This window comes from Arachis duranensis, chromosome 7, assembly GCF_000817695.3.
Source record: "Arachis duranensis cultivar V14167 chromosome 7, aradu.V14167.gnm2.J7QH, whole genome shotgun sequence".
Taxonomy (NCBI): Eukaryota; Viridiplantae; Streptophyta; class Magnoliopsida; order Fabales; family Fabaceae; genus Arachis; species Arachis duranensis.
Window position 1 is genome coordinate 22,892,807 of NC_029778.3, and position 16,212 is coordinate 22,909,018.

General features: G+C 36.3%; 1 protein-coding gene across 1 annotated transcript in view; it reads right to left on the minus strand.

The window, feature by feature from the left end:
* Nucleotides 1-15,867, minus strand: part of LOC107458287 (basic leucine zipper 34-like) — a 16,578-nt gene extending 711 nt beyond the window's left edge. The window contains exons 1-5 of the mRNA XM_021126882.2: nucleotides 15,806-15,867; nucleotides 15,394-15,696; nucleotides 15,149-15,239; nucleotides 13,297-13,423; nucleotides 12,949-13,092 (exon numbers count right to left, since the gene is read on the minus strand). Of these exons, the coding sequence (XP_020982541.1) occupies nucleotides 12,949-13,092; nucleotides 13,297-13,423; nucleotides 15,149-15,239; nucleotides 15,394-15,683 (652 nt within the window). The 5' untranslated portion in view covers nucleotides 15,684-15,696; nucleotides 15,806-15,867. The remainder of the gene's footprint in view (nucleotides 1-12,948; nucleotides 13,093-13,296; nucleotides 13,424-15,148; nucleotides 15,240-15,393; nucleotides 15,697-15,805) is intronic.
* Nucleotides 15,868-16,212: the final 345 nt, after the last annotated feature.

The window sequence follows — 16,212 nt, forward strand, 5'->3', positions numbered from 1 at the left end:
TCCCTTTGTCATTTTTATTCATATTAGAAGCATAACAAAATTGATATGAATATAACGTTTTAATTAATGAGTTTTGTATAAAACATGACATTGTATATGAGATAATTCCATCTGTTCCTTTATCTAACGACACACACACAGATAGATATATATATGGAATTTTAAAGAAAATAATGATAAATGCATTGTTTATTAGTTTTAGACTACCTCATTTCATGTATGTGGAAGAAAACAATTCTATCAGCATATAATATACAAAATAGTGTACCACACCAAAAACTTAACAAAACACCCCGTAAACTTTGATTGACAAAATATCTAATCGAAATCACTTGAAATTTTGGGATGTTTGGTTAAGATTTTGTTGCCCGATTCTAAAGAAAAAAAAAATATGTCCACCGCCATGCCATTACCTAAGGCCGACACCACCACTTTCACCGGCCAATTCAAGCCGTCGAGTTATCACTACCCTCAATTACGATCACCTCCGTCGGCCAATTCAAACAAGTTAAATCAATTTTTTTTATTTTAATTAATTTTAATTATATTTTATTTTATTTATTAATTCCGATTTTGATATTATTTTTTTAGTAGCATTATTTCTTACTTATTAATTTTTAATCTTTTTTAAAATTCTTCATTTATTTGTAATTAAAATTAAACCTCTCGTTGTTGTTGTTAATATTTATTAAGTTGATATTGTTAAATTGGCCATATAATTCAAGCTTTTGGAATTTTTTATTTTAATAAATAAAATAAATATAATAATTACTGAATTAAATAATTTTAAAATTTATTATTAAAATTCGTCATCCTCTCTTATCTCATTTATACTGTGAACGAAATAATTTTATATGTATTTCGTTTAAAGTCTAAACGAGATAAGATATGTGTATATCTCGTTTACATCCTAAACGAAATACGTGGAAGTTTATCTCGTTCACAGTGTAAACGAGATAAGAGAGGGCAACGATTATATATACAACTCGTTGACAGCGTTTGACCGGACACCAGTTTGAACTTTTCAACCATTTTCTCATCATCTCTTTAACCCCTTTATGACCATATAATCGATAAATACGACGGTGGCGCGCGCAGCTGGTAATGATGAAGACATCAATAGGCTGAACGAGACTTTGCACTATGCGCGGGAGAGCTGACTTTGCCGTTAATTCTGTTGTGTTAAATTTTATGTATATATGTATGTGTGTAGCCATGGTTAGAGTAGTCGTCAAGAACTAGAATATATAGTTTGTATAGTTAACAATATGTCATTGGTAGAAATTTGAAACTCTCCTTTATTTCACTTGTGTTAGGTTGTTACTACATAATTATTAGTTTGAAACTTTATTTTATTTCTTTTAGTTTCATCAAATTTATAATTAGTTTTTTTATATTTTTAATTTAGTTATTATATCCCTTTTAATTAGATTTTTTTATATCAAATATATTAAAGCTAATAGAATAATATTTTTCTCAAAAGTATGTAACTAAATATCTAATTATGTTCTTAATTATAAATATCTATAATTTATAAAAAAGTATTTATTTAACTTTAATATTTTTTATACTGAAAAGATCTAATTACAAAACTAAAAATAATGTAGGAATTTAATAAAAAAATATAGAAATCTATTTAAAAATTTAGTGATATTACAAGGACCGTTAAATTTAAAAGAACCAAAAAAGTTTAAAATTACTTATTCATCATTGTGAACATATATTTTTTCGTCAGACGCCTCACCTTCTACGGCTCCAGCAAGTGAGTTATACCTTCCTTCACCTGACGCCATCATCTCGTATCTGAGGGAGGCTGGATTTGGCGATATGGTGCCTCTCAGGAATTTCACATTCGACAATGACTTAATTACGGCATCCGTGAATCAATGGCATCTGGAGACCCACGTTTCATCTCCCGTGGGGTGAGGTTACTATCACCATGTAGGACGTGGCGTACCACCTAGGGCTACGCGCCCACGAAGACCCTATTGGGGGTACTTCCGTGACTTCGGTAGGTGGTACCAGATGGAGACGTGGCAGTTGATGGAGCGGCTGCTAGGTGCCAAGACTCCGGTGGCTCCACAACAGGCGGCACAGAAGAAGGAGTCATTCACGCTAAAGCTCGTATGGCTGCGAGATCGTGTCTGCCAGATGCTCCCTGTAGACGATCCAAAGACCCTCCGACAGTATGTTAGATGCTACATCATATTATTGATTGGAGGATATCTGATGACGGACTAGTCGAATAACTTGGTCCACCTGCGTTGGCTCCCACTTCTTGAGGACTTTGGGAGGTGCCGGGTGTTGTCTTAGTACCCTCCTTGGTTCGTCGAGGAGGAAGAATGGGGGACATGGATGTCAGTTGTCTCCCTTGTCTGCTTCAATGTTGTGCAATTTCACCAGGTTGACCGGGTGAAGCGGCAGTTCAATAGAGAGCAGCATGTGACTGCCACTCCAGTCAACCTAGACAAGTATCGCTGAAGTCTTGTTTATCTTTACTTTTCTGAGTTTAGAGTTAAATTATTACAATTAACATATGTGCCCCAGTCAACCCCGTCAGACTAGTTACTTGTATCCGGTTCAGGAGGGGCACAACATCGGGACATCTGGGACACATCATCACCCGGATGGCATGATGTAGGGCCATCCAACAACCATAAGGAGGAGCAGATGGTTGATGATATTTTCTTCGACGACACCTTCCAGCTTCATACTGCTGACTCGGCCTCGATGCAGTGCCTAGCAGAGTCATTCTGGACTGGGAGGGAGTAGGATGTCGGATAGTATCAGCATCCATCTGCTCCCGCGTATACCTCGGTGTGGATGCCACAGATATATCCTGCATCTGGATCATCATATGGGGCGGGGGTTTGTTCGGGTGCCTAGTATGCCACCCCACCGTCTTACGACTACGGTATGTTGCTGACATCATCACGACCTCTATTTACCCCTCCGTAAGATCCACTATCTCACCCTCAGCCTCAGTTACATCAGTATGCCACAATTTCGTACCCCGAAGGGTACTATGTCCCACCTCCTCCACCACCTCCACAGGATCTTACTATGCAGCACATGCCTATGGAAGACCATTGACCTACCCGACCTCAGCATCAGACGCAGCCTCCACCTTGTGGTACCGGACACCGGCGTCACTATCAGGATCCCCACCACCGCTGATGTGTAATTGTATAATGTTGTTGTTTATTATTATCTATAAGTAGTTTATTATAGTTATGTTGCATTTGGTTATATGTAGTAATTTTATAATGTGGTTGTTTTTATAATTTAAATAAAACTCAGTAGAGGTTGTATTGTAAACTGTTGTTGTTTATTACATTCTTGATGTTTATATACATATATATATATATATGCTTTGTTTATATGCAGTAATTTTATGATACTGTTGTTTTCAACTACACGTCTTATAGAAGTACACAACTATAATAAAAGGAAACAACTAGAACATACGATTCCAACCAGAATATAACATAACAAGTACAATAAAAGAAAATAACAATAATAAGAATAAAACACTACAATAAAAGGATGAAACCATCATAAAAGGACTATCTACACTAAGCATCGTCCGTGCATTAATTAGGACAACCCCTTCTAGTATCACCGACTTGCCTATAGAGGCCACACCGCTTCTCTTGTCGCTTGACCTCATCTATGTCATTCCAGAATCTAGGAGACACGGGTCTCCCAGTAGCCTTCCAATGCACGAGTGGATTAGGATGGAGCATCGTCCCAACCCACTCCGGCCACAGGGACTCATCCAGTATCGGTGAAAACTCCATCTCGTACACCTTAAAGACTGCTTCCTATCTGTAAACTGGATGAACACCGGGGTCCACTTGATGCTAGCTGCGGCATGGGTAGTGGAGAGATTGAAAGAGGCCACAGTCACACATACCCACTGAAAGCCAAACATGGAAGGAACCTTGCAACCAACTCTCGAACGGCTCTAACTACTCCACGACAAACACGGAAGCCCGCCTATCACAATGAGTAACACACATCTTTGGAATGTTTTCTCTGTTCTTCTCAATGCCTGCCATTAGCCTCTGGGAGAAGCGGGTTCCAACAGCCAACTGTGACTGTGCCTCCCTGTCCTTTCTGAAGAACAACCTCTGTAACCGTTTGTACGTGATACACAAGGAAGGAACCTTGTGACCAACCCTCGAACGGCTCTAACTCCTCCACGACAAATACAGAAGCTCGCCTATCATAATGAGTAACACGCATCTTTGGGATGCTTTCTTTGTTCTTCTCAATGGCTACTATTAGCCTCTTGGAGAAGCGGGTTCCAGCAGCCAGCTGTGACTGTGCCTCCCTGCCCTTTGTGATGAATAACTTTTGTAACCATTTATATGTGATGCACACGATGGCAAAAATCGGCAAGTATCGTGTACCCTTGAGAACTACATTGGATCACTCAGATAGATTTGTAGTCATGTGACCAAATCCCCTACCACTGTCGCAGTGTTGCAGCCATATCTCTTTGTTGAAACGACCAGTCCAGTCTGCCATCCCTAGGGACACTCCTCCAAAAGCATCCATGTACCACTTATACCCAGTCTTGCTTGGACTATAAGCGACATTTATAAGGTATCTCTTGCCCTTGGCTGACTTAAAATGAGCCATGAAGTTAGCGGCCATGTGTTTGATAAAGTGTGGAACGCCCTAGGAGGATGCTAACCACTATCATCGGCACTGAGTGCAGCCTTGATGACATGCGATCTGTCAAAGATAACTAGCAAACATTCTTATGGGGAGACATGGCATCTCAGATTAGTAAGGAAGAATGACCATGACTCGGTACTCTCAGACTCCACAATGGCAAAAGCAATAGGCAAGATATTACGGTTGCCATCTTGTGCCACCACTATAAGCAACACCCCACCGTATATGCCATACAGATGTGTGCCAACGACAGAAACAAACGGTTTGTAATTCTTGAAATCCTCAACACAAGATGGAAAATCCTAAAATATTTTATTGAACATGCTACAGTCGCGTACTGTAAGAACCGCGACTAATTAACAGTTTAATTAGATTAAATTAATTGCCCAAAATATGTTCAAAAATTTAGAATGTTAATTAAGAAATTTAAATATAATTTTTGGACTTAGTAGAATTTTTTGAATTGGAAAATGTAATTTTCTGCAGAAAATTGCGTAAAAATGCATACCGGTAAGTTAGCTGGCAGTACCGGCTTAAGTCTATCCGGTACTGCGTGATAATAATAAAAATAGTAGAAAACTTAGGAAAATATTTAGAAATGAAAATTGGGCACTAATTTCAAAGGTTTGGCCCAAAGTTAGGCCAAACGGGCTAAAAATACTAACGGGTTAGACCGGGCCCAAGTTGGGCCCAAGCCCAACATATATAAACACTCAAACACACCCATTTCAACTCACTAAACACTTGCATGAGAGTGGGATCTGCTGAAGTGAGAAGAGAGGGTTACTCATATTGAACTTCAATTGATCATATCTTGAGCTACGGTGCTCCGATTCGCGTGTCGTTTGCGGATGCCGAGCCCGTTAGTTTCATCTAACCAAAATGGTAAGAATCTCAAGAATCTATGCCCATTTTTATGTCCTTGTGCTATTCAAATTTTAGGTTTGGTTTTGAGTAAAATTTGGTGTTTTGGTTGTTTAGGTACTAACCATTAGTGAGGAATTGTTGGGTTCTATCCCAAATTTCAGTGGATAAGGTAAGGTTTCTCAAAAATCCTTGTGAATTGATATATTATGAGTATTGGGTTTTGATCTTTATGAAATATATGATGTTAGTTTGAGCATTGGTGCTTGTTGGAGTTGCCTTGGATATTTGGAAGCCTTTGGATTGAGATTGGTGGCTTGATTTTGGTTGAAAGCTTGGTTTGGACTCAATTTTGGGTATTGTGCATATTGGGAATCGGCCAAGGTACGATTTCGGTTTCCTCTATGTAATATGTAATATTTATGGACACTTATGCTAGTGGACCATATGATAGGTTTAGAATTGATTGTTGATAATTGTGATGTATGATAATTTCGATGATTGTGATGATTTTGGTGAATGATGATAATAAATTATGATGTTTGTTGATGTTGAGGTATGTTGAGGATGGTGGATTGATGTTGAGATTGGATTATTGTGATTATGTGAAATTATGATGAAGTATGCGTGATGCTTATGAGTAATGAGATTGTGTCAAAGTTGGTTATGTTGAATTTTTTATATAGGTGTTGAATTGTGATGGAAAGGTAAAGTATAGCATTTAGTAGTGTTTTATGGTGAAATTGAATAAGCTTTGATTTGGTTTGGTTGTGAATTTTGGAAGTTTGAAAACCTAACTAATATTGGTAAAAACCAGTTTTTAGTGAACCTTGAAGGATCATAACTTGAGCTTCAAACCTTGAAATTTGATGATCCTTGTTTTAAATTAAAGGTTGTTTTAAGAGTTTTAAATTGATATAAAGTTTGAGGAAAATAATTTTTCGTAGAGGAAGCTATGAACGTTTAAAGTTTGGTATTTGAACTGAAGTTCTGTAGATTTGAAAATTTTCCAAGTCTGGTGAGGGTTGCGTACGTGACACAATGCACGCAACATGGCCATTCCAATCGGGTTGGGCATCACGCGTACACGGGCACTGCATGCGTATGCGAGCTATTAGAATTTTAACCCTTGCGTACGCGAACTTTAACACGCAACGCGAGCAACTCAGTCGGGTTGGGACACTCGCGTACGCGAGCAGGTGATTGCATATGTGACCACCCATATTTTGACTGCATGCGTACGCGAGACAAAGGCTTGCGTACGCGAGACCCCTGTTTATCTAGAAAACTATTTTTCTTCATTTCCAAAGGTTCTCTAGCTTTCCAAACATACTTCAAACGTTATTTAAGAATACTATCTAGTGCTTAGGCCATTATACTACTAAAGATGAGTTAAAGACTTAACTAGGTGAATTTCTATATGAATTTAGAAGATAGAGACTTAGATTTTTAGAGTATTAAGGATGGATTAGTCAAGAGAAATGGCGGGATACTGTAATAATGATAAATGTGAGAGTTGTGAAATTCCGGATTAATGGTGGTTGAGATGAGTTTAAGACTTGGAGTAGAAATATGACTTTACTGAGTATTGAGAATGAATTCTGAAAACCATTGATACATTGTTTTATGCTGAGACTGTTGAGTCGCTATGCGCCTCAGGCAAGGGCTGTGGCGGTCTCCCACTTGTTAAGGTCGTTGCGCCGGCGTAAGGACGGTGGTTAATCCCGCTTACGTTGAGATGTGAGGGCTGGGGTGGTATCCCACTCACATAACCTTCTCTGCTGCATGAGTGTGTAGGGCCTATATCTCTGGCGTGGCAGATTTTTCTGCTGCATGAGTGTGCAAGGCCTATATCCCTGGCATGGCAGAATGGCTACATTCGGAAGGATGTGTCGGGTTGGCATTTATAGGCTGATAAGTGATATCACGAGCCACTTAGGACATGCATTCATCATGTGCATATTCTATATGTTTGTTTGCTTTGCATTGTTTGCCTAATTGTATAACATGTTTAATTGCTTCTTGGTTTACTTGCTATATATGATAATTACTTGTGCTTTACTTGTATGAATTACTTTTGTTTTCTACTGGGATTGAGGAGGTTTGGTAGGCGGTGACAATGAAATCGTATGACGGTTAGGCTGGCGAAGGTTTTGGGATAGTGGTGTAAATGTTAGTTTAGAGATTTCTTAAGATAGAATACCCTGATTTATTTATGGTTTTAAAGTTTTGGTTTTAAATTTAGTTATGCTTTAAGTTTGAATCTTATGCTCGATGTGAAGTTCTAGGATTGCCTCTAGCATCACGGAATCTTACATCTTATATTACTGAGTACTGTTACCATACCAAGAACCTCTGATTCTTATACCATATTGTGTTGTTATTTTACAGATGCAAGTCGTAACCCACTTCGGTGAGTTACTTGATGGTGACAAAGCGGAGGATCTTTATCCCATTTTGGAGTCATTTGGATATTTTGCTTAGTACTATCACTTTTGTATTTATATTTTCCTTAAAGGCTTTCTTTGAGAGAGATATATTGTATATGCTAGTTTTATTTTCAAAACTCTGTTATGTCTGTACATAACTAGTCGGCCTAAGCTCAGCGCGCTGAAGCTAGTTCCTTATGATTATTATACTCATATATCTATTTATGTTCTCTTATCTTGTATCTATATCTTGTTCCTTAAGTTTGTAACTTCGTGTGAAGCCATAGAATTGTTGTAACCTTTGATTAACCTTTGCTTTACTGCATGAGGTAAGACTTAGGGTAATTAGAGTGTTACATTTAGTGGTATTAGAGCAGTTCGTCCCCATAAGCCTGAGCGATGGACCGATTGTGCTACATTGCATACTTTGTGTCTCTTTCTTTCATGCTATTTAGGTTATTTGCTTGATATTTCATAGCATGCTTGTTTGTGAGTACCTTTTTGGGATCATTGAAGCACTAGGCTTTTGATATTGAGACTGATCACCTTGATATCGACTGTTTGGTGTAGACAGGAACCTTAATGGCTACTCGCAGACGAGGTCATACTCGTACACGGGGAGAAACTGAGAATGACCGACCGGCTGACAACCATGTCGAGTTTATGGCGGCGATGGCCAACCTGGCTAAGACTATGAAAGCGAATACTGCTGCGATTTTACAAGCTATACAGAGATTGGGTCAACCGGCGGGAAACAGAAACAGAAATGGGGATGGAAATGGGAATGAAGAAGGAGACGGTAATGACTTGGGAGGTGCTCCAATGACTTTGGCTTCATTTTTGAAAGTTCATCCACCAACTTTTAGAGGGTCAACTAACCCTACCGTACCGGACAACTAGTTCTGAGCTATAGAGCGTGCCTTGCAGACTCAGCATGTCCTGGCTAACCAATATGTAGAGTTTGTAACCTATCAACTATTTTGAGAGGCACCACATTAGTGGCAATGAGAGTGCCAGTTGCTAAGACTTCCGAATGTAGAGATTCCTTGGGACGTGTTTCGAACGGCGTTAGATAGGAAGTATTTTCCAAAGTCGGTGAGAGAAGCTAAGGAGTTAGAGCTTATGTAGCTAAAGCAAGGCTCGTTGTCTGTGGCCGATTACACAAGTTGGATTGAGGAACTCTGTAGGTTTTCTAGGGTGTGTCAAGGTGCCTCGGAGTCCTATGAGAGTTGAAAATGCATTAAGTACCAAGGAGGCTTGAGGGATACCATTATTCTGCACTTTTGTATCTCTGTTTTTGAGCTTATTCCTTCATTGGAATTCTAGAATTACTATTTTCTTATATATATATATATATATTATTGTATAAGCCTTAGAATTGTCGTAACCTTTGATTAACCTTTGCTTTACGGCATGAGGTAAGGCTTAGGGTAATTAGGGTGTTATACGTACTATAAGGTTCCCATCGTAGTATGGTACTGCCCGTAGCTCACAAATAGTTCCCAAGAAACAACTCTGCAGTACCTGAAGTAGTTTCGGCTCCTTGTTGTATGACTCTTCCCAATCCCCGTAGATCTGAGCAATTGCTTTCTGGTTCGGCATCCACACCTTTCTATAGGAGAGTTTGAAGTGATAGCTCTGTCGAACCACACCTTGTAGGACAGGGATGCTGACGGAGGGGTTGGACTGTATCAACGATAAGATGACCTTGCAGATGAGACTGTTACCCAGCTGTCGATGGTCTTGGGACATGGTGGGTGATAAACAAGTGTGTGCTCTACCAACCCTCTGGACCTCCCTGACGAAATAAGACAACCATGTTTAGGCGTCATGGTTCAAAAGTACTTAATATATGGCAACCATAAATGAGTAAGTACACCTCAGTTAAACTTGAACTCACCAGTATCCAAGGTTTTATCGAAGGGCAACACGGAGACTCCGTGGATAGCCATTTGTATATTGGCGGCATTGCACATGGTACTTTAATCGGTCTGATTTGATCACCTGGTATTCAGCACTCCGGCGAATAATGTAGTTCTTCACACCCTGTATCACTGCATCTCAGCATTTAAATCTGTAGCCAACCCGAAACTCTACACCACTTTCTAAGTTGTAATCTTCCTCTCCCATGTTGGAAAATGGAGTTCTCTCATGCATGGCATCCAGATCTAACGTATGATAGTGACTTGGTACGTCTGATAGCGCCGGAATTGGGTGGGGGGAGGCAAAACATAGTGCACAGCTGCCTCGGTGGGCGTCTTCAGTACATACTCCTCCTCATCACCCCCTCAGAAGAATCACTGCCGCCACTATCGGCAACGTACTCCTCATCAGTGTCTTCCTCACCCACCTCCATGTCCTCCACTGGAATGGTGACATGAAAGGGTGGTGGTGCGAGAGGTCGGTCGTCCTGTACATAGGTCGAGTATACAGAACCACCACCACCAACATCTCCAACCTCAGTAGAAAGCTCCATCACTTGCTCCGCCATGATTCTCCCATGGATGTCGAACATGAGTCACACATGCTCGTCTCCTAGAAGCTGAAATAGTCGAAACCGAAAAACGCCATTATCCAACAGTGCCAGTAACCTATACCCATCCTTCCGACTTCCCTCGTTTTTGTGCCACCAAGGTTGTTCAATATCAAACTCTTCAACTCGTACAATGAACTCACATGTTGAGTGTGCAATAGAATCAGATTGTCACACTCAAATATCACCCCATTGTTGCCATTTCTTATACGACAATTGGGATAAACACACACAACTATGTATATGCTATTACTAGCCATTGTTGTCTTTTTTTTATGAGAAAAAGGGGATAGAAGAAGATATGAAATTAATATGGAGAATGCCAACGGTTAGACATCTTTTTATAGCTATTGGAAAATTGTCTCACTGTATCTCGTTTACACTATAAACAAGATATATATGTGTCACGTCCACGTGTCTTATCTTGTTTACACTATAAACGAGATATGTGTAAAATTATCTTGTTCACAGTATAAACGAGATAAGAGAGGGTGACGGATTTCGGTAATAAATTTTAAAATTATTTAATTTAGTAATTATTATATTTATTAAAATAAAAAATTCCAAGATTTTGGTACTTTATCTTTTTTAGTTCACAGTTCTTTTGGAGGAGAGCTTGAAGTGTGCATCTTGGCTTGCTTTGCATGAAGTTGATGTTGATTTTTTATAACCATATTTAAGTTTAAATTTATTATTTTATGTTGGACTTAATTTCACTGAAATAGATTTATAAGAGGGAATCCTTTCTATGCTGGAAACTACACAATAATAAGGAGATTGCATGCTCGATTAATGCTTGTTTGAAATCACCTAGTCCAATCTCCTTTTGATCTACTGTTATGGCTGATGACATCATTCATCTTGGACTAGATGTCAGTGCACTTCCACTAGAAGATGATGATCTTTAAGAAGAAGACGGGATCAATGGTGACGAAGAAGAGGAAGATGAGTTCGATGATAATCAGAAAACTACATTGGAAGAGGAGAATGGTGAATCAGAGGAAGAAGAAGATGAATCTGATTAGTGTTAATGTAAACATAGTTTTGTGATATGTATTTCTTTATGAAACTTTGCATATTTGTAATATATGTTTCAGTGAATGTAAACATAATTCTGTAAATATAATATAGTTAGCATTGTTTCAAATATTTTAGTTACCATCATTCGCTATTTGTAATTTAAGTTTTTTGTAATTTGCATCAGGTTTGAAGCACTATTTTAATTGTTAATTATCAGGGTACACTAGAAATGGACGGAAAAATAAAATTTAAATAAAAAAGAATGCTACTCGTTGGAATTACTGTCGGACTATTCTGACGGTAATATTTTTTTAAAAAAATTTTAAATAAGTTTTTCGCCGGAAATAACGTTAGATGAATCCGAGTGATATGGTGGGAAAAGCGAATGAAGTGGTGCCGAATGTTACCATCGGATTATTCTGACAATACCATCGACCAGGATCCATTTCATTGTTAACATATTCCGTCAAAAAAATAGACGGTAAGTTGGACAAAAAAAATCCGACGGTAAATATTTACCGGCGAGGTTTATACTGATTTATACCATTGAATATATTTGATGAATTCGACGGTACTCAACATTTTTCTTGTAGTGCTTGAATTTATCCCCACCCACTAATTAACCTTTTAAGACTAATGGGCATAACAAACTCTTCAATGGGTGAAGTTGCAGTGGATGATAAAAACTGACAAACAATTCAAAATTTTAAGGATGCATTTATCTTTAGTGGCAGTGAGAGCTTTAGTAGGACCAGAAGAAACCTTTCATTCTCCGTCATGTAAAATTGGAAGGCCACCACTTTTGGAGACTGTTTGAAAAAAAGCTGAATAGGGTTGGGTTTTAATTGAGTTTTGTTTACATTTTAATGTTGTTTTCACTTAATCAATTCAATATTAGGGATTCCAAGCTGGTAAGTAACCTGTCACATAGGATACATCACTAACTCCGTTAGAGCATAATTTAACGTTTGATCAGTATTGTCAGACGAAGTCAATCTTTGATAGTCATTAGTTTAAATCTTCTATTGTTAAATTTGTCAACGCTCGAATTTTTTATAATTAGAAATAATTATTTACTCAGAATATTTTACAGACTTGTAGATATTGTCCAACTATTATATCCTTTGGAATATTATCTAATGTAAATTATTTCTCAACTTTTCTTAGTTCTTCTAGGTTTTTCTAGCTTTGAAATATACGAAGAAATGTTGTATGTTGTATGTTTGTGTTTTAAATTTAGTTCCACATAGATGAAAATTGTGAACTGTAAACCTTTAAATATTGGTGTGCACAATTTGTAATAATTTTGTTTTAATACATCATAATTTAATTGTCTATAAATCTAATTCGTACCTAAAGTAACAAAAATATTATTTTTAGAAATTCATTTTCTAATATATATATATAGACACATACCTTGACCTAAGTTGGGACGACTTGATATTGGATGTCGAATAGCATCCCAATTGAAAATTGGTACTCCAAACAGCTCTTCCAACTCGTTCTTCATTCGAAGTTCCTTCAGAATCTTCAATTCCGCATTCTTTTTTTCAGTTTCAGCTGAAAAAATATGTTATCATAAAGCTATGTATATGCTAATATATAACAAGTAGATCAAATTACTAGACACAACTTAAATCAATCTGTTATATTAGTATCAAAAATCTAGTTAACAAATAATAAGAACAGTAGTTAATTTTAAAATAAAATGAGCAGTTTCAAAGTGAAAATGTATACTTGTGTTATTCTTGCTCGTATAATTACCATTTCTAAGTGATTTTTCTTTCTCAATGGCTTCTAATTTCTGGCGCAACATCGTCTGCTCCGACATCAAAAGCTGTTTTTGATTTGTGTAGGATGTAATTTGTGTACGGAGAATTGTTACTTTCTCCTACACATGCATAGTGAAACAAAATGAATATTGAAATAACTTTAGGGAATTAAATAAAATTGAGAAGTATTATCGAAAAAATTAAAAGATAAAATTTAGATAGAAATGGATAGAAAAAATTAGGGGTGGCAAACGAGAAAGTCTGCTCCACCTGCCAAAATGGCAGTGAGGCAGTCCTGAATTCTTTTCCTGTCCTGCCTAATAGCGGGCTGGCGGGTCANTTTTATAATATTAAATAATATATATAGTTTCAAAACCATTTCAATAAATTCATAATTTTTAAAGGCATAAAAAATTATAATTTCTAAATTTACAAATATTAAAATTTTTATAATTATAAATATGTAATAAACATAATCATAAACTAAGTTTTTTGAAACAAAATAATAAAACCAACAGTGTCGAAAGCGAAACATTGTCCAAAACATGTAATTAAACATCTTCAAGTTTATAATCAATCAAACATAAAACATAATCTAAAATATAACTTAGAACATCTTCAATTATCATCTTCATTCTCTTGTAGATCAATAACATCATAGAAATTTGTAAAAAAAAAAACAGCCCTGACAAAAAACAAGACTTGGTCTGTTGCGGAAGCCCGCCCCGCCAAAGCCCACGGATTAGGCGGTGCGGGTTAAGCGGACTTTTTAAGTTTGGTAGCTTCAAATTTTTAACCCAACTCACCTTTTTGGCGGGTTATGCGGGTCGGGCCAATAGGTTTCAGCCTGTTTGCCACCTCTAGAAGAAATTAATCAAATTAAATCGCTATAATTTTATTTGTTGAAACCAATTAAGCAAATAGCAGCAGTTACAAAACTGCTGCAATTGATTTCCCGTTTAGCGGTAATTATGCACCGTTGTTAAAAATTATCGCAAATCCCTTTTCCTGCGTCTTAAGGACGATGGTTACTTAAAAATTATCGTTGTCTATTAATTTATGACAATTATAGTAGTGATTTGATGCTTTAGCCTCAAAATACCATGATATAGAAGATAGCTTTGGAATATTTATTTAATGTAGCTGTACTAACCGATAAAATATTTTAAAAAAACTCGCATCTCAAATTGCAACAGATCAAACAGACAATACAATTTTCATTCTGACTTGGGCTGCAAATAACAGATGTTATAATGTCGCAAATGTGTTTTCCTCATTTGGCAACAGTTATTTCAATGGTTGCTAAAAATTGGTGTTAAAATATTTAGCCACATAGGACATTGTGTGGTGGGCCACGACAATCCAACTGTTTGGCATCAATTAAAAACTGCCACTAAAGCTGAAAATAGCTGTTGCAAATATGTTGTGATTGTTACACTGTGATATCTTTGATTTATATTATGTTTATGATATTTAATATTTAATTTTATTTCTATTGCTTTGACTAAGTTCAATTATGCTCGTATATATAGACAATATATAGATATATAGGGGTAAAATATTTTTAGATAAATAGTATATTTAATCATGTATTATTATATACATAAATAAAATTTTTTATTTATCCTTTTATCATCTCAAACTTTGTACAACTACAATTACAAATATAAAAAAGTAATTAAATATTACTAGAAATAAAATTTTAGATATATAACAAATTTTAGTATATACCATCAAACTACGAAAAATTTGTATGTGTCCATTAAAAGAAAAAGTGTGTTCTTAATAATTTAAGTGTGTGTTAACAATAACAACTTGATTTATATTAGGGAAATCATCATAACCTGAAAAATTTTCATTTGCTCTTCTAAATTGAGTAGATATCGAACTTTCCTTTGTCTAGATCTCTGTGCAGAGAGCCGATTCGAGATCATTCTGTAGAGAAAAAATGCAAAGAGATAAAAGAAATTAAAATTAATAATTAAGCACATGCAACAAACACTTTTCTAGCTAATTATTTTCCCCTTATTTTTAATACTAGCTTATGTAACACTTCTATATACAAGAAATTACGAATAACATAACTTACTTGTTGATTTTCTTAGGATCCATGTTTGGATCAAACTTATTAGGTCCTAAAATGAGTTCAGCAAATTGGACTAGCTGATCATCTGGACCATTATTAGGGTTCCTCATATTAGGGTTGCAAACACTAATACCCTTGGAAAATTGGGGATAAGAAGAATTAGTGTCACCATGGCCACAATCTCCAATAATAGTGTGCACATTTTTATAGTGTTTTGGATTGGTTTGATCACTCAATCGCTCGTTCCCAGTTGTAGCTCCAACCACATTATTTTCCATTTCAGTGTTCTCCATATCTTTTTTGGACCTGGAAAAAAAATAACAAGAAAATTATTTGGGGACACAAAATTAATTAAGGGCTATACACACATACACTACATAAGCTAAAATCTAAACTGGTTAAGAAATCAAGGTACCTGAGAAGAGGAATTTCTAGTTAGTAGTTACTTTGGGAATCGCCCTTATTCTTCATTTATTTATAGAGTGTGCATATTATGTGGTTATTATATATTTCCCTCCCATCATATATAACAATTTATCTCATAAAAAAGGTAATTGTATAGTTAAAAAATGCCAAGCAGCAATCTTTTCTAGAATAATTATAATGTTGTCTCAGTTATTTAATTTTCTTGAATAAATTAAATATAATAATTACTGAAATAAATAATTTAAAAAATATTTACTAAAATAAATATCATTCTCTTATCTCGTTTACACTGTAAACGAGATATATGTATTTATAAATAATTAAATATAATTTTTAAAAATAATAAAAAATATTAATATTTTTAATTTGACTAAGCTCTTAAAAATAAAATGTTTC